Source organism: Pan paniscus, chromosome 9 (genome assembly GCF_029289425.2).
Source record: "Pan paniscus chromosome 9, NHGRI_mPanPan1-v2.0_pri, whole genome shotgun sequence".
NCBI lineage: Eukaryota > Metazoa > Chordata > Mammalia > Primates > Hominidae > Pan > Pan paniscus.
This window is the reverse complement of record NC_073258.2, coordinates 113,916,305-113,943,291: the sequence shown is the minus strand read 5'-3', so window position 1 is coordinate 113,943,291 and position 26,987 is coordinate 113,916,305. Positions and strand designations below refer to the sequence as shown.

The 26,987-nt window shown below is 43.2% G+C and overlaps 1 protein-coding gene across 30 annotated transcripts in view; it reads right to left on the bottom strand.

Moving 5' to 3' along the window:
• The window catches only part of NCAM1 (neural cell adhesion molecule 1), a 314,951-nt gene that overhangs the window by 81,559 nt on the left and 206,405 nt on the right, over window positions 1-26,987 (bottom strand). For 17 of the 30 annotated variants that reach the window (XM_034933682.3, XM_055094838.2, XM_055094834.2 and 14 more), the window contains exon 2: window positions 8,711-8,749. The exons of the other annotated variants lie outside the window; for them this stretch is intronic. In XM_034933682.3, the coding sequence (XP_034789573.1) occupies window positions 8,711-8,749 (39 nt within the window). The remainder of the gene's footprint in view (window positions 1-8,710; window positions 8,750-26,987) is intronic. 30 annotated transcript variants of the gene reach the window in all.

Here is a 26,987-nt window from a genome sequence, read left to right as displayed (position 1 = left end):
AACCCGGGAGGCGGAGCTTGCAGTGAGCCGAGATCACGCCACTGCACTCCAGTCTGGGCGACAAAGCGAGACTCTATCTCAAAAAAAAAAAAAATCTACTAAGGGGTGTGTTTGTGTGTGTGTGTGTGGTGTGTATTTACATTTTTGTGTATGTGTGGATACATCCATTGAGAGCCCATAAAAATATGTGTGTGTATTAATAGAATAATGGAACTTGTCAGGTTGATATTGTTGCAAGAAATAGCTGGACATAAGTAAATGTATCTCATTTTGGCAGAGAAGAACCAATACATTATTAGGGATGACAGAGCAGTCTTGTCTATACTTGACATGTGAGTCCTACAATTCCAGCTTAAGCTACTGTTGATAGTAACTGGGTGGAAGAAGAAAATAAGGTAGACTGTTTAACTTTCAAATATTAATCCAAAAGCTAGATGCCATTTTAAAGAGACTATAAAATATGTGCTTGTACAGATTTTGGCTTCTGTTTCAGTATAATGGCTTCATAATGGCAGACCATACATTAATTGCCACTGGAAGTATCCTCATGGCTTAAAGCTGGCTCACAACAACAATGGAAATCACCTAGAAGTCATACTTAGTACTGTCAGTCCTTCCATCAGCGTAGTTGGGGTCCTCTTACATAAATCCCAAGAGTTCTATCTAATTCCTATTTAAACCTAAACATCTAGAAGTGATCTGCTAGGTTTCCAAATCAACTAAGTTTATAACGAAGCCCTTGGGAAATGCTGTCTAAAGTCGCCACAGGCCCCTGGGCTCCTGGGTTTCCCCTGAGGCGTAAAGCAGCCTAGAGAATGAAGGAAACCCCTCTTGAAAGCTGCAGTCTTTTCTGGCTAGGAACATTAGTGCATAGCAGAGGCGTGAAAGCAGAATTTGAGACAAAAGGCGGAGGGAAAGATGACTCTTGGTAGGTTCATTTTTTTATGCCACAGGATAAAGAAAACGGAGCTTCCTGGTATAAAGACGAGCCATACAGACAACTTTCAGATAATATATAGACATCTCTAAACCAAATGCACTTGAAGGAGACACTTGGGCTCTTTACACTCATATAGCAAGCAGGTTTCCAAAATCTATCATTTTTCATAAAGCTACCTGGACTGGGTATTGAGTCATACACAAAAACCATGCAGCAAGCAGTCCTGGTAAGAATTCTCCTTAACCCCTGCCCCCAAATCCTATGACTCTTCCAAACAGAGTGAAGGGGGAAAGGATGGAGAAGGTGAATATGGCTTTAGAATTCTTCAGCATTCTGTCTAATATGACATCATAATTGATACTCTAATATTACAGTCAGGAAGAAAAGATATTGAATATCCCTTCACAACCGAGCCCTGGATGATTATCCGATATTTTATTACCATAAATACTCTATCCTACGCAACTCTAGTAACCAAATAACAGAAACCAACTAGCCAGAAGCAGGAGGCTCTATTTCTTAGCATAATAAATTATATGAGCTGCTGGGAATCCAGCATAATTGGGGACTGGCTCTGTTCCATGGGGGCTGGCTTCAAATCAGAACACAGAGCCAAGCCAGATAACAGCTTCAGTTCTCTTGGCCTTCTGAGTTCCCTGGGTCAAATTAGCATTTCATTAGGTCCGATTTAGTTTTATAGAAAGAAGTGAGTGGTTTCAAACCATGGTTGCTGCCCCTACAAACCACCTAGCTGCTAGAAAACGTGACTAATTTCATGTCACAGCATCCTGTGCTTCTGGTTATAGGGCAAGAAAGTCTACACGTTGGTTGATCTCCTCAGAAGTAATAGAATTATGTGGTTCCCAGGCTCTCACTCCCACCACCAATTCCCAGCCCCCAAAAGGCACCCAGTTCTCTTTTTTCCTTTCTTTTCCTTTCCCTTTCTCTTTCTCTCTTTCTCTGTTTCTGTCTTTCTTTCTTTATTTTTCTTCCTTTCGTTTTTTGACACAGAATTTTGCTCTTCTTGCCCAGGCTGGATCTCGCTTCACTGCAACCTCTGCCTCCCAGGTTCAAGCGATTCTCCCACCTCATCCTCCCAAGTAGCTGAGATTACAGGCCCACATCACCAATTAGCATGCCCTGCTAATTTCTGTATTATTTGTAGAGATGGGGTTTCACCATGTTCACCAGGCTGGTCTCGAACTCCTGACCTCAGATGATCCAACCGCCTCGGCCTCTCGAAGTGCTGGGCTCTCCAGGCTGGCATAAGCCACTGTGCCTGGAGCCCGCTGGAGCATCTTAATGGGCAGTCAGAAGAAATGACTCAAAGGGAGCATAAGCAAGAGCAGGAGACAGACATGTCCTAGACCAAGGCCGTGGATCAAGCACATAGCCAGGAGAGACTCCTGCCTAACTTGATGATACACGCCTGCTTGTTTGTTTTCTAGTTTTAACAGAGTCTCATAGAAGACGAGAATGCTCTCCAGATGTTATTGCTTCCTACCAAAGCAGCAAAAAAAATCAGAAATATCTCCATAGAGCTCCAAAAGGGCCAGATTCCAGGCCAGGAGCGAAATCCTTTTCAAGTGGACATCAGCCCAGTCTTATATACAACACAACAGGTGAAGGCAGGAATGTCCTGCAGCCTCATGCACTGAGGAGCAGACAGCCAAGGGTGTGGGGGGTCTGCCAAGAAGGGGTGAAACTGGCCTAATGATAAGCACAACTTTTCCATCTTCTACTATGTTGGAGTCATGACCAGGATTGCAGAGCCATTTACTAACAAAGGAGGTTAGAGCTGGAAAGGACCTGATGCTTATCTCCAACCCGTTCATTTTATAGGTAGGAAAACACCAGGAACAGAAATCTGGGATGCCTGCAGCAAAGTCTGAAAGCCACAGGGTTGGCCGTTGTCCTGACACTTGACCCAGGGCTTTCTATTGCTTCTGTGTCTCATTTTCTTTTTGTGTCCTCAGTAGTTATTTCTTCAACTGTTTCCTCTTTGCCTGCTCTGTCCCGGTCTCACCTCCATCCCAATAGAGCCATTCTCTCATTAAATGGAGAGAATAGCTCTATTAAGCACAGCTAAATAAGCTGGACAAATGGTGTGTGCTCTGCTAGTCCTGTGGCAAGCTGATTAATCCATCCAGTGCCTCCCACCAACCCCAGGGGCACTTTTTAACAGAAGCTCAGGTTTCTTGCTCCCTTTTCAGGCCACCTTTCCTGTTCTTTCCCTTGTCTAAGCAGACCCTTATTGTGGGCCAGCACTTTGCATGAAACTGAATTACTAAAATGTAGAGCAAGGATGCAAATTGATGTTTGGAACTCAGCTAAGCTTCTCCAGATAAACAAAGCACAATCCATCAATCTGCCCTGATAAGACAGGCCTTCTTAGTAAATGGCTGTACACTATCTGATTGCTTCCAGGAGGCTCCAGACAATGTTTTCTTTGGTCTGCTCTCCTGAAACCTTGACAAAATGACTCGTCGATGTTCTTTTCTTCCAGCTATAAAAAGGTACTGATACAAGGCGAAGCATTTCCCTCTCTCTCAACTGCTTTTGCCAACATGGCAAGAAGTTGGAATTATATCTTTCAATATTTGTCCAGCTGTTGTTTGCAGATGTTTTATTCTTTACATTCAGAAAATAGAAATTCAGAGAATGCTAGCATGCAACTTCATCCTGAGAATTTTAGATCCTGCCCGTGCCTTTCAATAATGTCCTTATGTGTTCATTGCTTTAAGCACATCTGGGCTATTGAAGATACAAAGGCTTACAATGTCTCCAACAACCAGTGCAAAGAATAGTTAAATTTGGTTTATATCAAGTGGAAAATTCCACATTCATATACATATATATATATTTATATATATATATACACACATATACACACATGTATATGTGTATATATACATATACACATATACATGTGTGTATATCTATGTATGTACATGTGTATCTATCTCTATCTATCTTCTGTGCCACTGTACCAAGCACTTCACTTAATCCACACAACAATCCTATAAGATAGGTACTGCTATTATCCTATTTGACAAACAAACAAACTGAGGAATGGAGAGGTTAAGTAACCAGCCCAAGGCCACAAGGCTGGTAAGCGGTAAAGCCAAGATGTGAACCCAGGGAGATCCAGCTCCACAGCCCTTGCTCTTAAGTATATATTTCTATAAAGTCAATCTCAAAATTAACTCTGATGAAAAAGAAGTTGATTTTCTACTGGGTGAACTGGCAGGCAGGCATGTAAGAAAAGAAAAACACTGTCTCCTAGGAGCTATATGATTCAGGCCCAGGGATATACTAAGTTTAAACAGGGAATGGAAACAGGTTGCTGGAATTCCTGAGCCCACCTGGCTACACTCTTCTCCCTGCTGTAGACTTTCCTTCCTCTCTGAACTGAATTCCCTCCAACCCTGCTCCTCACCACCAGTGGGTCCAGCCTCAATGTCCACCTGCAGCCCTTCCCTTCTGTCTCTATAGCTCAGTTCTCAGCATTGGTGGTGGATGCCAACAGGGATGGGGTCGGGGGCTGCTAGTTGGATTTTCATTTTCCCATCTATGGATTACTACTGATCCCCCAATTTGGGTTCTGGATAAGCCATACCTTCCCTTATTAAAACGTTGATAATAAAATTATCCTTTGATGATCCATAAATTGTGACTGGTTCTGCCCCCACTCCCTGCAGAGTGTGCATTTGAAACAGATTATTCATATAGCCACTCAACTCGTGCTGTTTCCAAGCAGCCATTCTCCTTAAGGGGTCATCTGTAGAGTGTCCATGTTAAAGGGATTCCTGTTGGAGGTCACACTCTTCTACTGGATGGAGAGTCCATTCCCCACCCCCACAACCACTGTCACACCAGATCAGATGGTGCCTGACCTGCTAGATAATACATAAACTAAGTTATACAAAATTTTGAAGGAGGTAGAGCGGAAGAAAATCCAGCCATTTGAATAATAACTTGCCAAACAGAATACCCTGGGACATCGCTGTTTCGCTTTCTTGAGTTAGGGAACAAATGAGAAGCTGTCCCTGGAACCCACAGCTTTTCACCACTCATCAGGGTAGGAAATGCCACATCATCATGACCATGGCTTATCAGGAACTCAGAATCCAGAGTAGCCCAACCTAGGGCTGGGTGTGGAGAGGGGAGAGGAGAAGGGGCAGCAGCAGATGGTGGCCGTGGGGCAGTGCTGGCACATCCAAAATACATTCTTCTTCTGTGAGTCTGCAGTATTACATCTGGCAACATCATGATGCATCCATCCATAGAATTACCCATAGCATTACTTTCTCCTTCTCAGTTAGTTAACAGTCCTCAGGCTATGTGGATGGCCTCCTCCTGTCTTCACACGCTGTAATTTCAGAGATACAGAAAAGTCCCAAAATCCCTCCCCAACCCCCAGGCTGGTTACTGACATTCTGTCTTCATTCTTCGTACTTCTACCTTGTGATTTATATGTCTAAGAACAGCAAGGGCCTCTGGCTGCTCTCAAGGTTGCTATCCATTTTTTCTGACTTATAATAAATCAAAGATTTAGGTGGAGTCAGTTGGGAGGGCTGGGGAAATGGTTCACTGGTAGGAGTAGTGAGGTTGGGGGAACACGACCAAACACACAAACTTGGTCACTGGGACCTCCCCCATGTGCTAATTATGCTCCTGTCTTCCTGCCCAGAATAATGCTACATCCGAAAAGAACAGCTAATAAGTCATACAAATTGAATATGGAATGAGATCCTTTTATCCAGCATAGTTTTTTTTTTCCTTGTTTGTTTGGGTTTTGTTTTTATGGTAGCATTTTTATTTTTTATTTAAGCAATCAGTACTAAGTTCTCTCACGATTTTCTTAAGACTTTCCTCCTCCCTCAATCCAGACCCAACTGTCCTTGACAAACTCACTTTGCTTCATCCAACAGGCAAGAGAGCCTTTGAATCCCAGTCTGTGAAATCAAAGACAGAAACATTAAAGACAGCCCCTCACCCCCAAGGCACAATGTCATAATGTGCTTTGATGTTCAAGGACTAAAATCGGAATGGAGTCCCAAGGAACCAATTCAAAGGTCAGGGACAAGTAACGAGGCTCACCCACGAGAAACAAACACAAACCAAGTTAATCAGATGGCAGCTAAGTCTCCTTCTAGGAAGAATTTCGCAAAGGCTATGCTTCTTTTCTTTTCTTTTTTTTTTTTTTTTTGAGACAGAATCTCGCTCTGTCACCCAGGCCAGACTGCAGTGGCATGATATTGGCTCACTGCAACCTCTGCCTCCTGGGTTCAAGTGATTCTCTGGCCTCAGCCTCCTGAGTAGCTGGGACTACAGGCACATGCCACCATGCCTGGCTAATTTTTGCATTTTTAGTACAGACGGGGTTTCACCATATTGGCCAGGCTGGTCTCAAATTCCTGACCTTGTGATCTGCCTGCCTCAGTCTCCCAAAGTGCTGGGATTACAGGTGTGAGCCACCGTGCCCGGCCGAGGCTATGCTTAACTTCCCCACCAAGGTGAAAAATTCTAGTTATTTATAACTTTAAAACCAAGTAACTAGGCTTCCTTATTCCTGGATCACTGGTATTGCTGTCTAAATGAAAGGGAAAAGCCTACGGAGAGGACAAACTCTTTTCAGGGGAGGTCTGCAGAAAACTTCCTTCCATCTTCAGGAGAACAAATGCCTTTTCTGGAGGTGGAAGTTTACAGTGACCACGGTGACTCCGCCTGGCATCCCAGCACCAACTCTAAATAAGAGATGTGAGTGGGACAATGGGAAGAAACCACATACATACACACAGGGAGACACACACACACCACCTTCCTCACCCTGTCTCCCTGGACAGTGAATTCCCCCCTGGGAATGTTAGTGACCAAAAGTCACTGGATTGTGAGTTATGTGCCTGTTTCCTAGATGATGAGAGGTGGTGATAAGACCCAAGTTTTCCCCCAAAACTGGTAGGTAAATTATAAGGCTGAAAAACTCAAACAAAAAAACCCCCAAACAAACAAAAAAATTGACCACCACATCACAGGCTTCTTACCCTCTGTGTCCTGTACTTTTTCCCTAAACCCTTGGGGCAAGGCTCTCAAAGGCCTGACAACTTTGAACTTTCAAAGTGGTGTCAAGTCACAGTGACCAGGCAAAACTGGGTTCCTTGAAAAGAACCCAGGTCACCAGTCACTGAAATTTTCTTCTTTAAAAATACAATCAACCTCAACAGTAGCTAAATATGGGGTGCAATAACTAGTTTCTATTCCAAATTGGACTGACAGCTCTAAAACTGAGAAGCCCTCAGACTAGTATCAATCTGAACAGATTTAAATTAGGAGTTCATGCAGGATGTTTTGAAATATAATGCTGAGAGGTTCAAGTTTCAGTTCTCTTCTATTCCTATAAGAAACTTCCCCAAACAAACTCCATGCTGAATGGCTCTAATGCTTCAGACAGCCAAGGCTGTAATTTCTGCTGCTGTAGAAACAGTAACACATCTGTCTGCTCTTAGATAGATGTGGAGTCCTGGGGGTGACTGAGGAGCCCCTTTGAGGTTCTCAGGGTCTCATCATAGAGGATGAGGTGTGGCTTTCAGGCTTTCATCCACAGACGATGGTGATAAAATGGGCTGCTGGTTTCACAAGGGCTGGGATCTCCCCGACATGCCCGTCTTTTGTCTAACGGCATCCCTACCTTCATTCCCCTTTGGCTCTCTCTCTCCTCACACCCTCAAATTCCCAGGGTGAGCTTTCTGAATATGTTACAGGACTGGCAGGCAGACAGAAGTCCTCCACACCCAACAGCAGCAACAGTAGCAACAAACTTTGGTCAAAAAGAAAAGGCACTGATCTATATGAATACATACTCCTGCTCATGCAATGTACCTTATTTTATAACAAGGCAAGCTGCCTTTATTTCTATAAAGTCATAGCTGTCAGCAACACTATTTGGCCTTTAAAGATGCCAGTATCTTACAGAAAGCTATTAAATGGTAACAACCTGACAACCAAGTCTGCTAAAGGGCCAGAGTTGTCAGAATAAATGGCCCGAGAAAAAAGAGCACACAATTCCAGTGGCGGTCCTCAAACTCCCTCTGGTACAACGAATCTGTTGCTGAGTTTCTTTCTGCTCTCTGGAGGTATAAGTGGCTACTGTCTACTCCTCTTTTTCAATGTGGGGTCTACACATAGCTTCACATTTCATGGAGCGTTCCTCACTGAGTCCATTTAAGCAAGTTTGACACATTTGGAATAGCTTATGCAGATCTTAATACCAAAACACACACACACACACACACACACACACACACACACACACACACACAGATCCTCAATGTACACAATATCAGACTCAAAACTCACTGGACTGTGAGTTATTTGCCTGTTTTCTAGGTGAGGAGAGGTGATGATAAACTCAAATTTTTCTCCAAAACTTCTAGGTAAGTTATAAGGCTGAAAAATCAAACAAACAAAAATAACCACCACATCAAAGACTTCTTACCCTCTGTGTCCTGTATCTTCCCTGAACCCTTGGGGAAAGGCCATCAAATGCCCAAAATGAATTCGAGTCTAGGGTTGGTCCTTGTCTTGGACCAAGATCCTTTTGTAATGTCACGAGGAAGACTGACCCAGAGACCAAAGCCTGAAGTCAAGAAGGTTGGGTCTAGTTTCCTCACAGAGCAAAATCTGCTGCAGTCAAACATGAATTTGGCTTATTTTTGCATCTTAGCAAAAAGCCTTGCTATTCAGCTCAGAGATGAGGCTTCTTCTTACCTGGGGAACTCCCTTGGATACCAGTTGCGAGAGGCAAACCTGCAAAGGTGAGAATTAGTCAAGAAAGGGAGCTAAGAACTTCAGTCGAGAAGGAAAGTACCATTATGGCAACAAAAAGAGATTGAACTAACTGGAGGACACATTAGTGAGTGTCACTCATGGCCCCTAAGGAGCCTGAGCAAGAAGCCACCCTCTATGCTAATTCTGTTGCTTCTCACAGCCTTCCAGAAACACCAGCTGGGACACTGGTTCGCACCTCTGCTGTGTGTGAATATCCTGTTGCATGCTCTGAACTCAGAGGCTATTGCTAGGACATTCCATGAGACCCCGACCAGCTGCCAGAGGGCTGGGACACACTAGACTGAACAGAATAGAGGGCGACCCTTTGTAAGCTTCAAAATGTGACACTTCTGGATTCTTTCTCCCATGAAAAACCAACCCAGGCCCCCAGAGTGCCGATGCGGGGCCATCTCCTGATCTTAACTGTCAAAATCTGACCAAGTGTTCTCCAAGAATGTGGAATGAAGGTAAAGAGGTAGGAAGGTCAATTCTTCCTTTGTGATCCTATAGCAATTAGCTTGTGCCTTAATCAAAGCTCTTACTGTGTTATAATGTAATGCATTATCATCTGTCTAAATCAGCAGTCCCCAAGTTTTTGGCACCAGGGACAAGTTTCATGGAAGACAATTTTTCCATGGACCGGCAGAGGGTTGGGAGATGGTTTTGGGCTGAAACTGTTTCAGCTGTGATCATCAGGCATTAGATTCTCATAAGCAGCATACAACCTAGAACCCTCGCATGTGCTTCTGTGAGAATCTAATGCTGCTGCTGAACTGACAGGAGGCAGAGCTCAGGCAGTAATGCTCACTGGCCCACTGCTCACCTCCTGCTGTGCAGCCCGGTTTCTAACAGGCCATGGCCTGGTACCAATCTGCAGCCCAGGGCTGGGGACCCCTGGTCTAAACGACTGAACTTTGTAAGGACTGTTTGCATTCCCAATACCCAGCATAGTGCCTGGCCATGCCTTAAAAGATAGTTGCTGAAATAACCTCAAAATCATATTATGACCGTTGTTTTCTGAGATTCACACCAGTCTAATGGTTCCCAAATGCAGCGGGGGCAGGCTCTGGACCAGGGGCAGGTTATCTGGTTAAGAATCACCTCCAGAACTTGTTAAAAATAGATTTCCTTGCTACAGACTGAAAATCTTGAATCAGTACCTCTGGGGTAGGGCCACTGTGGTTCTAGTTTTAAAGAGCTCCTCAAGTGATTTTTATATACAGCCAGGTGAGGGTCACTGGCTTAGTCAATAACCTACCTGGGATAACTGACGAATTGCAAATACCATTAAACTCAGTTAAACTCTTCAAGCCCCTTCCTGGAATTGCTTATTTTTACAAACATTCTAATGTTGTTCTGCCTACTTGGCCATGTATTACATTAAGCAGTGTGACATAGCGCTGCAGAAACTCCCATTTCATGCATTTGTTTTCACGTTTGTCCCTGTAACACTTTAGGAAGTACAATGCTACACTAAAACTGATTGTGCTGGTTAATTTTATGCATCAATTTTCCTGAGCCATAAGGTGCCCAGATATTTGGTCAAACATTGTTCTGATTATGTCTGTGAGGGTGTTTCTGAATGAGATTAACATTGAAATTGGGTAGACTGGGTAAAGCAGACTGACTTTCCCAATGTGGGTGTGCCTCATCCAGTCAGTTGAAGGTCTCAATAAAATAAAAGACTGATTAATAAATAGTTCTTTCTTTCTGCTTGACTATCTTTGAGCTGGGACATTGGTTTTCTTCTGCCTTCAGACTTGGACATGGACTGGATCTTACACCATCTGATCTCTTGGTTCTTGGACTCAGATTGAAACCAGACCATAAGCTCTCTTGGGTCTTCAGCTTTCTAACTGCACATCTTGGATATCTCAGCCTCCATAACTGTGTAAGCCAATTCCTTATAATAAATCTCTCTCCCTCTCTCTCTCTCTCTATATATATATAAATGCACACACATACACATATATATAACGTATATATACACACACACTTATATGCATGTGTGTGTATGTATCTCCTATTGGTTCTCTTTCTCTGGAGAACCCAGACTAGTACATCAATATACATGAAAACATCATATTTTTCTAAAAGTAGATATGACGTGCAATCAAAATGGATATAATATAAAAGACAGGACGTTACGACTGGACACCACTGCCCTTAGCACACAGTTTGACATCCTTGGTCCACCTAGCCCAGGATGACAACTCACACACTACAAGTGGAAGGTCTCCATAAGTGTCAGCTGATCAGTTGGGCAATCTTTCTATTGATTTGCTAAGCAGGTCGGCCTGACATATTCCCTGTGTGAGTCATGTCCAAAGCTCCCACAGACGAATGTGCTAGTCACTAGGAGGATATAGTGTGAGAAGCATTCTAGAGGCTCAGAGTGGATTCTTGTTAAGCATAAGAAAAAGAAAGGTGTGGGTATGTATGAGGCATCAGACACTGCCTTCCTAAAATGAGACTTTGGGGTTCTGAAATAAAAAGTCTTTAGAAATTCTGAGTTAGCTATAAATCATAAAACAAGATGAATTACTGCTATTTTATCTTCAAAATGGTAGTTAAAAGGATAGCTGGCACTAAACGGCAGACTTTGAGCATAGAAAGCTTTCTGTTCCATGGTATAAGGAACTACCTGCCTCTTACCTTTATTCTGTTATATTGATGAATTTTAAACCTCTACAGGTACATTAACTAGGACTCTCAATCCCCTGCTGAACCCGACAAAAGAAAAATTTCAATTGTTTCCCTCAGTTCCTAGCTGAATTCATCTTGCCTTCAAAGCTATGGAGTCCCAAGGACAGATGCTCTTTTTATATGTAAAAGATTATTATTTATTCCTGGTATCTCTATGCTTGTTGATTGATTTTTTTCCCTCCTCTCTACAACATTTGCCTCGCTTTAAAGAAAAAGCCATTCAGTTATTTGTTAGCTCTTCCCTGATTTTGGGAATTCATAACCACTGCACAAGTGCAGATGCCCTTTCCATTGGAATGATAGATCTTTCTGAGCATTCAGCATGGACCTCTACAGCTTACATACTCCCTAGACATTGCCTACATGTAGAAAATATAGAAGAAAATGTATAAGGACATTTTCCTATACAATCTTTTTGTTTCCCTATTTTAAACAATCAAGAGAAAGTCAAATGACACAGAAGTGTCATACCCCAGCTCACTCTCCTGAGGACACCGACCCACAAGATTCAAAGCAGCCTCCTGGTCCCAAGGTGAGGAGGTCATTTGCTTTCCAAGTGGTTGGTATTCATGAACACGAAGAAGCCCCTGGACACGCGAGTTCTAGCTGGTTAAATAATTTGCTGCTGAAAGTTTCTTGGTCTTCAAATTAGAAATTGATAACAATATTTTCGAGATGCCTTAAGCAGTTAATTGGAGAAAAAGAGGGGATAAAAAAAATCACACCAAGAAGCCAGACTATAATTTACCTAGAGTGAGGTCAGGTCATTTCTGTAATTTCAAAGTGCCTTGTAGTTGGTTTTATACCCAGCAGGTTCCAATAAATGCTCTCCACTACCTGACAGCAAACCCTCTTTCATTTGCGTGTATTTCCTAAGGTGAATATTGTTTCTTAAATTACTGGGTAAAAAATGCATTTTGAAATTGTTTTCAATGGCAATGCCTGGTCAATCTGGAGGAGCGGGACAGACAGATCCCACAGAAAGAGGCCTGCTGTGCACACGTGGCAGGGCATCCGGATTCTGGTTTCTAACGTCCTCCTGGGTTCTGTGGCACTGGTGCCCCAGCTGTAGAATTAGGATAAAAGAGGCAGAGGGTGGCAAAGTGGGAAAAGCAGTTGAAAAGGAACCAGAAAACCAGGGGTTTTGTTCTGGTCTTGCCCCTACAAACACCCACAGGATTTGAGGCAAGTTACTCTATCTTGCCAGGAAGGTCTCAGCTCGCTCATTTAGAAAGTAAGGGGTTGGACTAACTGATTTTGAACACTCATTTCACCTCTATAGTCATACAACTGGGGCCCAACTGACAATTTGTCAAGGAGTTTCCCAATTTTCTCATTTTTCTTCCAGGGCTGGCTCACCCCAGTCCTGCCAAGTGGGGCTCCAATCTGCGGCCCAGGCCCACCCAGTTCTGAGCCAATCTTCACTGATGCTGGCAGCACATCAGGGGTCCCAAGCCACTTGGGCAAAGCGAGGGCTGCCGCTGTAAGCCTGAGGTCCTGGAATATCTGGGAGGTGCTGACCTCTTGCAGCCCCACTCCCCAGTCGGGGGCTCTGCTCGCTCGACTCTCCACTGCTGGCTGAAGTTCTAGGCCAAACCAGACAGTCCACCCAGAACACAGCACCGCCCCTAACTCTGAGGAGATTCTGCTGCCACTCTGAGCTCCTGCTGCTGCTGCTCTGGAGGAACCAGCTACTCCCAGCTTTTCTTCTTTGGTGAAACAGAGATGGCAGCACTGTCTGCATCATAGGGTGGCAATGAAGAGCAAGCAAAATGACATATGGAATGCCTATTACATGGGAGGCACTCTGCAAAGGGGAATCATTATAACCATAATACAAGGCACAAAAAGGCACATTCTAGACAGCTGTTAATTACGTCACATTCAGGGCCCAGAAGAGAAGCATCCGGGCCAGGATGACAGAGGACAGTGAAGGAAGGAACAGATCCACCCTCCACACCTCCTGCTTGACCGGCAGGAAGAACTCTACAAGCTGGGCCTGGTGTGCTTTTGTAATGCATTCCCAGTCGTCCCTGGACATATTGCCATCTGGTAGGAGAGTGAGCTTGGAGAAATAGAGAAAGAGACAGACTATTCTTCTATCAAGGCTTTTACTTCCCTTGGGGTACAGTCAAAAAGCTTGATGTTTCTTCAAGTGTTAAGCAATCCCTATGGACTGATGGGAAGAGATATGAATACCTCTGAGGACAGTAAGTTGTGTTTTACCAAATAACATCATTCCAACCAGGGCTATAATAAAACCAAGGAGCTAGAGAAAAAAATCACCGTATTGATTTGTCTTTTTCTTCTTTCCTTTGGGTATATGCAGCAGTAAGCTACTTAGACATGTGTATTCCAAATGTACCCCTAGGGCTCATTTCAAAAAATACTTTTTGAAGCTAAAGTGGCTAAGTGGTCTCATTCAAACAATTTTTAAACTCTGGAGGCTTGTATGTCAAAAATAGAGTGGGGTCCCTTAATCTAATCCTGAGTGGCTATCTGTCAATCAAAGAGATGGGACCAGGACCCCTGGTTGCTTCTGAGGTCCAGTCCTCTTTCGGAAGAGGGGAGAGAAGATCATCTGGATTACAACCACATAGTAACCATCCCCTTTTTTTTTTCTTAAATATTTATTTTAAGTTCCAGGGTACACGTGCAGGACGTGCAGGTTTGTTGCATAGGTAAACATGTGCCATGGTGGTTTGCCGCACAGATCAATCCATCACTTAGGTATTAAGCCCAGCATCCATTAGCTATTCTTCCTGATGCTCTCCGTCCCCCAGTCCTCCACTCCGACAGGCCCCAGTGTGTGTTGTTCCGCATCCCATGTGTCCATGTGTTCTCACTGTTCAGCTCCCACTTATAAGTGAGAACAAGCAGTGTTTGGTAAACCCCTTTCTTAAGAAAAGTCTGGCCATCATTTGTTAGCCTACTGACACTCAAAGCAGGTATTTAGACCTCAGAACCTGCACCTGCCAAGGCCAAACAGCCGGCATCCTACCAAACAAAGCTCAGGAGGCCAAGCTGACTTGGGCAGCTGGAGAGTGGGCAGCTTGGAACCACAGGGCTGGCAGGGCCCGAGAGGCTGCCCAGGGCTCTCCCACACCACAGCTGCAGACCAGATCTCAGAGCCCTCTTAAAATCAGTAGCAAATTACTCTAAGTGGATTCTCCCAGCCTAGGCTGTAGGAACTCATCTTTACAGTTTAGTGAAACTGAGAACATGATAAAGAAGCCCCAGCAGTAGAGTCAGCATTGCTATTTCAGATCAGGGATATTTTTATTCTTGCTTGATACTGTACCAAAAACTGCAGTATGAATGAGGTCCTCATCCCAGACGCAAGACTCCCATCAACACCGAAGCGTTTAACTGTGGGCCACATGCTTTACAAACATCATCTCTGGGACGCAGCATGGTCTCTGCATACTCATTGACTGAGTGGTTGAACCTCACATCCACCCACCCATTATACAGACGTAGAGCTGGAGGCTTAGAGAGGTTAAGTAAATTGCTCAATATTACACAGCTAGCAGCTGGGGAGCTGGATTTATTCTGCTCCAAAGTCCATTTCCTTTCTCTTGTACTATGCCATCCCCAATAACGCAGTGAGGCCTCAGAGGAGAGATTTCTTCTACTTTTTCTACTCTAAGTACAAGTCCTTGCTGGTTTTGCTTCAGAGTAGAGTGGAAGAAAAACTTAGTGCTACAGGAAGACGGCCTCCTGCACATCACACAGAGATTCGGGGTCTCCCTTATGTGTGCTCTGCCCAGGGATAGGGGCTCCTACATCAGGCTTTACGAAGGATCATTCCAGAGAATGCCTTATAATTCTTTTAGTATCAAGTGTCATGCTAAGAAAAACTTCACATTATAGTTTTTACCTCTAAAAGTTTGTTTTTATCCTGCAGCTAATGCTTCCCAAGAAGGAATCTTGGAGATACCTATAAGCCCAATCAAATGTACTTTCTCCTGCCTTTCAATACCCCTGTAGCACTAAACTCACTCTTTATTGGGGTAGTCCATATCCAATAAGCAGGATAAGACTATAAGCCTCTTTCAGACAGGGGCTATATCTCACTGTTCTCTGCGTCCTCTGAGTGCTCAGTCATACCTGTGCCCAGCAGCTGTTCAATGCCTATGAGATGAAGTGAGAAGCCAGGAGAATGCTCAGCACAGAGCCTGCCAGTCAGTCGTCCACAAATCACAGGAGTGAGAAAAGAAGGAGCAGCAGCTGCAGCAGTGGTGGCAGATGTTGCTGCTGTTCCTGGGTTGCCCAGGAATCTGGGGTCTTGTTCTGTGTGCCCATCTTAGGAAAGTCATATAACCTCAGGGTCCCCAGTTTCTACATTAACAAAATCATAGAGATTGAGTGTGAATATTCTTTGACTCTAGAATATTAATGAATTGAATCCTTCCCCATCCACTGTCTCTTATTAACCAAGACACCTCTTAAAGATACTGTCACAAAAGCCAAGTGTCTCCATATTTTAAGACATGCATCCTAAAAGCAAAAGAAATCTTGGCATTTCATGCTAAGGAGGTTTCAGACATCCTCTTATCTCTAGCAATTTCCATGTGTTTGCTGGAAATGCTTTCCAAAATCTTTTGGTGATTGTCTATACTTTATCCTGCCTTCGGGGGATGAGAGAGAAGAAATGACCCAAGCGTTGATAGAAAAGGCACACAAAGACAGTCTGGCAGTGTTCACTTATTAAGCAGAGCAGACAGAGCAAGAGATGGCTAAATCACATACCTGCCTCTCCCTCACCACTGTGCCACCACACAATAGGCCTCTGGAAGCAGCCAGCTTGTCAGCATAATTCCCTGCACAGTGGGTGAGCTGAGGCAAAGATAATTTTCCAGGCTGTTTGGCTATCAACAGACACCAAATTGCTTAGCTGAGCAGACATGATTTCCTTCAACTTGTTGCAAAATTCTTAAACAAACCCTGAAAATGGAAATGTGCTCTTATTTTGCTCCATAGCAAAAGGAGAGCAAATTCTTTACTTAGGAATCAACAAGTTGGGGGTACACACATAATCATACACTCTCACAGAAAACAAGGCTAGGCTTCAAAATCGTTAAAATGTATAATTAAAAAGTATATGATAGTTTCTTCATCTCTCTCTCCTGCCCAGTGGCATGCTGGTGAATATTTATCAAAAGGCTCTTGGTGGTGGGGGAGTCCTGATTTGTAGCATTCACCCATATCTGTGGTGTAAATCCTCCCACCGTGAAATTTCAAGCTACCAACATGGTATTACCAAATGCAGAGCTGGGAAGAGATGCGTATGGTTGATTCTCACAAACCAGTGGAGCAGCTCTGGCATAATACTGTCCTGCCTGACATTTAAGTCCTAGTCCTGGGCTCTGAAATAAAAGTGGGTCACCAAGAGCCTGCTTCTTCCAGCCTGGTGTTAGCAGCAGGTGAGTGAGCTGATGCAAATGAGACTAAAGCACCCGGACTCTTCGAATGTTGGCCTTCGAATGCTGTAATCTGCCATGTGTCATCACTCCCTGAACTCTAGTCCCAGGTTCTTCACTCTTCAGAAACCCAGCAAACATTTTCTGTCCTGACATCAACCAGGGAGCTTATGTGCCATTTACTCAGGGAGAAATTAATCTTCTTTCTTTTTGCACTGAGCTTTTCCTCCTAACCCCAGCAAGCAGGCTTGCTTTGGTTACCCTCCATCTGCCAGAAACCAGGCTGTTTGTCAGAAACTTGCAAAAAAGCAGAACATTCAACAGTTTGCTAATTGGCCTCCCGGATGAAGGAGTTTCGTCAGAGTCCCATGGATATGAGGCGAGACCAGCCTGGATGCACTGTCACACTTCCAGACAGTTGGCATGTGCCACCACGTTTCATCAATCTGCTAATGAAATACACATCGGAACTCCAAATCATCTCTCAGGGCAGAAAGGTAGACCTTGTGCAGGGAGATGAGCCCCTGCAGCCTTTTTTAAGTCAACACATTAATGCATCAGGGATGTGGTGTAACGTGAGAGTGTCCCCATCCTTAGTTATTTTACTCTTCTCCGATGTCTTTCTCTCCCATTTGGCCCCCATTTTTCTGTCTCCCTGCCTCTCTTCTGCTCTCAGGTTCACTTTTTGTCTCTCCTTCTTCATTTTTCTCCTCTAAAATGGAAGCACCCGGAGAATGGGGCAAAGAAGAAAGTAGGAAATTTGTAATGTCGGGACCGTATTTGCATTTATTTCATCTGTATGGTCTATCTCATGTTCGTTTCTTGGATGTTAAATCCCACACAGTCTTTAAGGAAGTTTTTTTTAGAGCTTGACTATCCATTTATTTAGTTACTTTTCTAAAATAGCATTCCTCCCACCCACTCTCCTCTAGTGAATCCCTCTTTCACTGCTGCTGTAGGCATTCCTTTTGAGGGAGTGAAGGGAGAGGCCATGGGAAAATGTGACGGTAACAAGCAAGAGCGACAAAGAGGAAAGAGAGAAAGCAGAAACGAAGTGCTGGGAGAGACAGTCCCACCTCAGCGGCTCCAGGCTCTATTGAAATCTGACCCTGCCCATGACAGGGGCTACAAACTGCAGGAAAGACATGATGCTCTCTGCCAGGTGCGGTGGCTCATGCCTGTAATCCCAGCACTTTGGGAGGCTGAGGCAGGGGGGATCACCTGAGGTCGGGAGTTTGAGACCAGCCTGACCAACATGATGAAACCCCATCTCTACTAAAAATACAAAATTAGCTGGGTGTGGTGGTACGTGCCTGTAGTCCCAGCTACTCAGGAGGCTGAGGCAGGAGAGTCACTTGAACCCGGGAGGCAGAGGTTGCAGTGAGCTGAGATCGTGCCACTGCACTCCAGCCTGATGACAGAGCGAGACTCCAGCAACAACAACAACAACAACAACAACAAGACATAATACGTAATGCTGTCTTTCCTAGGTGACTTTTAATAGTGTTTTTTTTTTTTGGGAAAACACATCCCATTTTATTTTCTGGTGGGATTTCAGCCCACATAAGGTAGGATGGCAGCAGCAGCATCCTAGCATGATTGGGGAAGATAGAGGCTGGAAGAGCTGATGTTCTTCAAGCCACTCATGTGGTCAGCAGCTTACACCAGGATCTACTCTGTGCATAAGTGTGTTCAACACCAGCACTGCGAACATTCTAACCAGGGGTATGTTAAAATATGCAATGTGTGACTCATAGGCAACCAGAAAAAACACATCCCAGGATATGCCTGAGAGAACATTTTGTGATCTTGCCAATGACCCCTGCCACATTGTCAGGCAAGAAAGTCTATGGAGGAGTTTGGAGAAGATGAAGCAGGTTATAAATTGCAACCTTGCAAAGTCAAGTTTATCATTCCTGGTAAACCCAGTGTAGCATATCACTCTCATATGCCCTTCTGCATGTTAATTTTTCATCAAGGATGCAGTCCTCATAAGAAGTTGATGGGCCAGCTTTTCTCAACAGGCTGGGAAATAAGTGGTGTATTTTTTTATGGTACAGTGGAAACATTTGGAAAGCATTTCTTGTATTTGCCTTTAGGAATTTGTTAAGCTAAATTTGGCTCCATCCCATAGCCATAGAAAAAAAAAAACCACATAAATTAAACACACAGAAAAAAACAAACAATGAGAGGATTTACAGATGTCTCATATCTTAGGATGTAACTAAGAAAGAAACCTTTGCAAAAACCCATAACACCTCCTTTGAAAACCATGGAGTGTTTTGTGTTTATTCTTCCCAGGCTAGTGGGTGTTCTCTGAGGTGGGGATGTGACCTCAGAGTAGACCAGATGGTTTTTCAAAATGTCTAAAAATTGGATGGTAGTCAAGTGGACCTTCACCTAATCTCTTATAGAATACAATTCAATCAACTGTGGATGACACAATGTTGATGGGCTCTAGAATACCTAGCATCCCTTCTGACCTTGGGACCCTTCCTTATATTCATGCTTCACCACAATCAAAGCAGAATCTAATTTAGAGTAACATAAGCCATCTTTACCATACACTTTTGCTTTTAAAAGGCGACAGAGAACTCCTCCTAAATCTATTAGCCTCCAAGAGGCCATGCTTGTCCTTGTTCTGCGCATGCCTAGGACCAGCCCCATTCCTGGCATAGATCAGGGGGTTCGTGCAGGGGTTGGTGAAGGGACCTGAATGAACACACTCTAATCTCTGGATTCCCAGCTTGGTGTTCTCAACAGTAGAGTCTCTGATGATTAAACCCTGTTCCCCTAAGACACATTAAATTGTATCAAAACACCAGCATCTGGTGGTTGTTTGACCAACTACCCACATTCTTTATTTTATACTATTTATGTATTATTGATATATAATATGTATACACATTTTGGGAGTACATGCGATGATTTCATACATTCACATAATCAAATCAGGGTAACTGCCACCCACATTCTTACTGTGATTTCTTCTTCTACCCTCTCATCAACTTCTTGCTTCCATTTAATTTTAGTAGTATTCCCATTTTCATTATTTTTGCTTTTTTCTCCTCTCTTGTATTTTTATATATGCATAATTATACACATGCATAAATATGTTGGGATTATAAATATAGGGACACAGTATTAAATATGTTCAGATATGTGGGGAGTATGATTGATGTTTTTCCACAATGGTGAATGGTATGAAAAACAGGAAAACAAAGATGTCTTACTATTTCTCCACGTGAAGAAGCAAAGCTCAAAGATTCATTCTTCTCAGTATCATAACAGCCTTACTAGCAATACCCTGGAAGCTTAGGCTAGGCCTTGATCTAAAACCAAATATACACATAAGGTATATTGAAATATACCACACCTCTTATTGAGGAATGAGGGCTGATGTGCAAAACTCCTAAACTAAGAGGGCTTTCCACAAAGGCAAATAAGTGGTGAATAAATCAATGACATATATGTAACCAACAGGGCAAAGTTTCCCAACTAGGGTGGATGTACCCAATTCAACTGCTTTCCAAATTGTTACAAAATGCACGATTCACATTCTACCCCTTGCCACCTTCATTCAAACAGTACACACAGCCGCCATCTCTTGGGCCAAGGGTTATTGTGGTGCTGTCATTCACAAATCAGCAAAACTGGTAAACTCTATTAAGCTTCCATCAACTCCTCGTGTTGCATTAGAGACCTCAGTCAACCTTTTGACAATAACTGTAAAATGTCTCCAGATGGTTAACATAACACATCAAAGTTAGTATTCAAAGGCTTCAGTTAATCTAAGAAATACAGATCTCCCACAAGGGCATGACATCACCCAGCAACCTCAGTTGCCAAGGCACCTCTGGAGTCTTATTTTGTAGGAGTTCCATGGAGGAAGCCTTTTGGCTCCTAGCTGGTGTACAAATTCCACACATATACACAACCTTCTCCAGCAGATATAAAGGACTATTCCCTGAGGATGGAGATACAGTTGTTGGTGGGCCTGGAGTGAGAGTGTCAGCATAATACTTGTACTCCCCAAAAGTCTCCTCTGGGATGCACACAGAGGGTTTTGGCAGGAGTCCCTCCTACCCTAAGCCATCTTCCATGTTGCTTCCTGCTCTTCACCACCCCTTGCTCTTTCTTAGCCTCAGGGATAATCCTAATGAAGCCTGATTTCTTGATGCCACTTGCAAGTGGAAAAAATACTAAGCATACTATATATGAATTTTTCACATTCCTGAATTTGCAATAAGGTTAAAGTCTATACTAGACATGGGTGGTCAGATGAGCCAGGTAGGGACATTCCATGTCTCTGGCTCAGGAGGAGCCAGGGGACCAACGTGCAAAATGACTAGCTCATGTGCACATAAGACCCCTATTCCAGGAGTCACAGCCATATCTGCTGACAATATTTACCGGAGCAAATCACTGTTGCAGATTTTTTTCTTTTTTCACTAAAACCTCGCCAATTTATTTTGCCATATACAAAGAAACTTGTGCCTGTGCACTTTTGCACCAACATTACTAAATGAAATTGAGGTTGCTTAGAAATACCTGGTGTTTGTCGGGGAAATGGAGTCTTATCTCTGAAAGAGAAATGTCAATAAGGGCTGAAACCCCAGCAATCACTCAGGAAGTGTTGAGGGGCTATGAGTCTGCAGATTCGAGGAACTAAGTCCTATGTGGGTCTTTTCTGTAGCTCTGTTAAAAAGAACAGGATTGCCAGGAAATCTTCAGGAGGGGATATATATTTATATTTGCATATATTTAGGATTTTCCATTTCTAATCTCCTAGATGAAGGCAGACTGTGGTAACAACCCTATTGTCTAGTTAAAGCTTTCATTCTGCTGCACTGGACACACAGCATTTATTCTAAATACACAATGACAAAGGTAACATGCCATGGAGATTTTTTTTTTTTAACATCAAGCACATTCATTAGGGCTAAGGGATGATTTGGAACAGGTGGCCTCTGGCATTGAGCTAGCTAGAAGCAACAACAATCCAAGTCCACCATCTTTACTCATAAAGCACAGTAACCTGCTGCCCAAGGCCACCAGCCCTGCCGTGCTGACTCCTGCTGCTGGTACGGTTTTTCTATGAGCCTCGCACATCTTATTTTTCCCTATTCTAGAGATAAAGATATTGAGGCTCTGCAGGTTAAGCCCAAGAACACAAGCCTTGAACTAGGCAAGAATGAACCTGGACAGGGATTTTCTGATTCTCCCAACCCCCATGGTTTTTCAGACATACCCTGCACCCTCTAAAATATATATATATCAAGTAACATGCTAATATTAGTCATATGTTTTCCACTCCCATAATGAAGTGCTCACAAGCCTGAAAAACATCTCTGGATAAACTGCTGCTATTAAAACAGCAGAGACCACGCACATAGCCGCTTCCCTGTCCAGACCCCCATTCTAGCCCAGTGTGTGGGTAATCTGCCCTATCGCACAGCGCCCCCGCCACTTTCTGTACCATTAGGGCTGAGGTCCAGGGAAGTAATTCAAATTAGACCCCAGGTTTACGGAGATTCTTAACATATCTATAAATATTCAAATCAGGGCTAGATCTTGGCAGAATTTTTCTAATTAAAATTTCATTCAAATTAAATCAGCCACATTTTGACAGACATGAGAGACAAAAAGCTTTGTGGTTTTGTGAGGCCTTCTTTTTTCCCCTCAACTAATCAAAAACATGGCTAATGTAATAAGAGCAGAGAAGGGATTCTTTCTCAGCCCCACGGCAGTTGTGCAGGCATTGTGTAGGGAGGGTACAACGAGAAGCCATTGCTTTTCTGAGTGAACATCAGTATAAAATTGCCTATTACTTAAAAATCTAAAACTCAATAGACCCTGTGTGGAGGCTGGAGCTGCCACGAGCAGTATTTTTGAAAAGTAAAACTTGACAACATCATGGGAAAAACTATTCGACATCATTTGCATCTCAGTTCGATCCCAGATTAAGCCTTCAAAACACAGCTGCCAGGCTCAAATTTGCAAATACAGATACAAATTTCCTTTTTATAACAGTCAGACTTGTAAAAGGCAAACGAAATAGACAATGCAGCACTTAGAACATTTCCAGCTAAGAAGGAAAAAAAATAAAAAAAGACCCATTCTAAGATCCAAGGCAAAATACCTACTTTTCATGGTAAAACAGCTTTATTCATTTCCACTTCCTTTACCGAACACAATTTAAACTCCACATAATTTTTGCTATCAACCCCTCTCCCACAGACTGTAACAGCTAAAATGCCAGTCTGTCTCCAACATAATTAAACAAAATGTGCAATCTTCTAAAATCTGTGAATAAACAATATAAGGCAAAATAAAAGACCCAGACAAAAGAACATACCAAGATCAATCCTCAAGCTATAATATCCTGACATCCAGCCAAGGAGTACTTACGGAATCCACTGTGGCACGGAAAATAATAATTCCAGAACACAATGAGGATCAGTTGGAGGGGAGGGGCACTGCTGGGAATACAGGTGAGGACGGCTATTTGGAATGTAGAGGGGATGAGCTTCATGCAATACACAAGACAAAATGGTTTTGATGGCAGCTCCTGGAACCTGCCAAAAGTATGTGAACAGACAGCTTGGAAGAAGTACCACCACCCAGCCTGGGCTGACGGGACAAAACTAAGGACCTAATGGGAATAAGAGATGAGATGTACTATGTTAGTTTTCTAGGGCTGGCTGAAACAAACTGGCCTAAACTGAGCAGGGTAAAGAGAAATTCCTTGTCTCAGAGCTCTGAAGGTTAGAAATCCAAGATCAAAGTGTCCCCAGGGTTATGCTCCCTCAGAAGGTACTATGGTACTGTCCAGGTAACTGTCCCAGGCTTCTCTTCTAGTTTCTGGGAGTTCCTTAACTCGTGGTAGCATAACTATGATCTCCAAGTGTGTCTGTCTCCAAATTTTCCCTTTTCATAAGGATGCCGGTCATGCTGGATAGGGCCGATCCTATTCCAGTAGAATTTCACCTTAACTAATTATATCTGCGATGACCCTGTTACCAAGTAAGGTCACATTCTGAGGTACCAGGGATTAGGACTTCAACAAAGGAATTTGGGGCGGACAGAATTCAACCCATATTTCGTAGGAAAGCAATGAATTACCCAATTGGACAGTGAGTGATCAGAAAATCTAATTCATTGTTAGCTTCAAGAGGGCAGTAAGTTATCTCTTCTCTTTATTTATTTATTTATTTATTTACTTATTAAGACAAAGTCTCACTCTGTCGCCCAGGCTGGAGTGCAGTGGCATGATCTCGGCTCACCACAACCTCCGCCTCCCAGGTTCAAGCAATTCTGCCTGCCTCAGCCTCCTGAGTAGCTGGGATTACAGGCATGTGTCACCAAGCCTGGCTAATTTTTTGTATTTTTAGTAGAAACGGGGTTTCGCCATCTTGGCCAGACTGTCTCGAACTCTTGATCTCTGGTGATCTACCCGTGTCGGCCTCCCAAAGTGCTAGGATTACAGGTGTGAGCCACCATGCCCAGGAAAGTTATCCCTTTTCATGAGCATTTCAAGCCACATGCCTCCCCAAACTATCCTTTGGGAAACAATATGGGGGAATAGATCAGAGAGATCTGGGTTCAAATTCTGGCTCTGCCACTTACTTAAGAGCTGTATGCTTTGGCACAAATTGTTTAATGTCTCTGAACACCTGTTTCCATCTTTGCAAAATGAAGATAATAACATCTACCTGAGAGTTTTGTAGTGGAGATTACATGAGATAACATGAATAAATAAGGTTACAGCCTATGGCACACAGAGCCAACCAGCACTCATTAATCCACTTTCTCTGTCTGTCTCCTGCTCCCTCTTGAACCATGCACTTCCCACAGAAAGCAAGACCCCTAAAGATCAAGTCACTGTATTTTACTTTTAATTATACTACTGCAGATTTCTAAACACAAATACAATGCAACACCAACATCGGCTCAGATTACCTGGCCCTTACTTACAGCATAAATAATTATTTTAATGCAATTAGCTTTTAGCGGTATTGGAAGACAACCTTAATGATTTTTCATTTTCCACCAAAGAGAATTCTAATTCATGACTCCCAATGTCTATTCCATGTAGTATGAAAGAGAAACACCTTTTTGCCCTTAGTTTTTTTAGGCCCACTGTTTAATAACCAACCAGGCCAGGGAGACATAAAAATGAAACCTAAACAAGCAGCCCCGAGATGAAAAGAAAAAACAAAGCAAGACACATAACAACAACAAAAATCACTCTCTTCTTCCTTCACTTCCCTCCCTTCCCTCCCAAAGACCAATTCCTCAACATGATTCTCCATAGCCTTTTGATCTTTTCAAATAGTGAGGACATAAGCCTGCATTTTTTTGTATCTTCTTAACATCTAGCCAGTGCATTTCTATTTTCCCTTGCTTTTTTGCTCTTTGTCAGGTATTTGTCACTTTCACTGCACACTGCCTTTACAGAAAACCAAAGAGGACTGGCTATGACCAAAACACAGCGATCCTATTTTAAGAGTGGGTAGAATTTTTTAATGGTGGGAAGAAATTGTTTGCTAAAAATCAAATCAAGAGCAAAGTGCTGTGACCCTTATTGGGAAGAGGTCTATTGACTTGGTATGAGGCCTGGAACCCTCTCCCTTTATTAGCCATGGAGTGCTGGGCACATTCTCTGATCTCTGCTTGCTCTTCCATGAAAGGACAATCCTAGCAATCTGCCTTCTTTGGTTTCAGGCTGCTATGAGTTCTCAATAATCTGGCAATTGTCAAATGATTTGAAAAGCACCACAGAAATATAAATATAATTTGCAAGAAAAGGTAGCTTTGATCTACAAAAGAGTTGTAGGAATCCAGACACTTGAAAATGAAGATGCCTGGAAATCATAGAAAGGTTCTGGATGTGTTATGTCTCTTGAAAAAAAGAATCAAACAAACAAACAAATGAAACACAGCTGTAAAAAATATCTCTCCACTTTGGGAGGCCGAGGTGGGAGGATCACTTGAGGTCAGGAGTTTGAGACCAGCCTGACCAACATGGCGAAACCCCGTCTTTACTAAAAGTACAAAAATTAGGCGGACATGTGGCAGGCACCTATCATCCCAGCTACTCTGTAGGCTGAGGCAGGAGAATCGCTTGAACCCGGAAGGCCAAGGTTGCAGTGAGCCGAGATCGCAACACTGCACTCCAGCCTGGGTGACAGAGCAAGATCCCATCTCCAAAAAAAAAAAAAAAAAAAAACTCCCATCCAACTCTGAAAAGTCTCCCATCCCACACTGAAAAAGCAATGTGCAAGCTTACCAGGACCCATGTGTTTATAGAACCAACTGTCATCTTACACTCAAGAGCCTAAACAATAATCAGGGAATTGATGGCAAGTGATAATATGTATTATCTCTTCCCCTATGTGAGGTATAGCTCAAACTATATTTTTGAGGAGCTGCCACAGGGTCAGGAGAAGGCAAATCACAGTTCACGTTCTAGCTTTTTCTAAGCAAACATCTTTTCTCTCTGCATTATTAATGTGGAGCCAGTCTGCAGTACCGATTTTACATTGGGGAGAGTTCAACCCTAATTGTTCTACCAATAAAGGCAAGTTGAAATGATCTGCTAGCCTCATACTGTGGGCAAACACGTCTGTCTAGCTGCCCGTTAAACCACATAAACAATTGTCCCAGGTTTCTGTTTTTGGGATACGGTTGCTATCAGCTAGGTCAATCTTGTCCTGGGTTTCCCAAGCTGGCTGTTACTTCTACAAAGCAATTTGGAGATGTGCAAAAAACAAAGACACACACACACACACACACAGAAAGAGGAAGAGAGGATCTTCTCTCTCCTCTTTAATACGCACACAAGCACATTTACATCCTGCCTCCATGTTCATGCAATAAAGACCTCTTTAGTCCTGTAATAACTCCATTAGAAAGCTTATGCTTAATCACACAGTTAACGTTTTTCTATAGAATTGGTTGCCTGGCCTCCCCCACATCTGGATTCCCAGCTCCCCAACCCCACACAAGCTAAACATTTCCCATTGATTAAAAAATGCTGTTAGTGCAACTTTACTATCATCCGTGGTTAAATATAATTAGCTCAG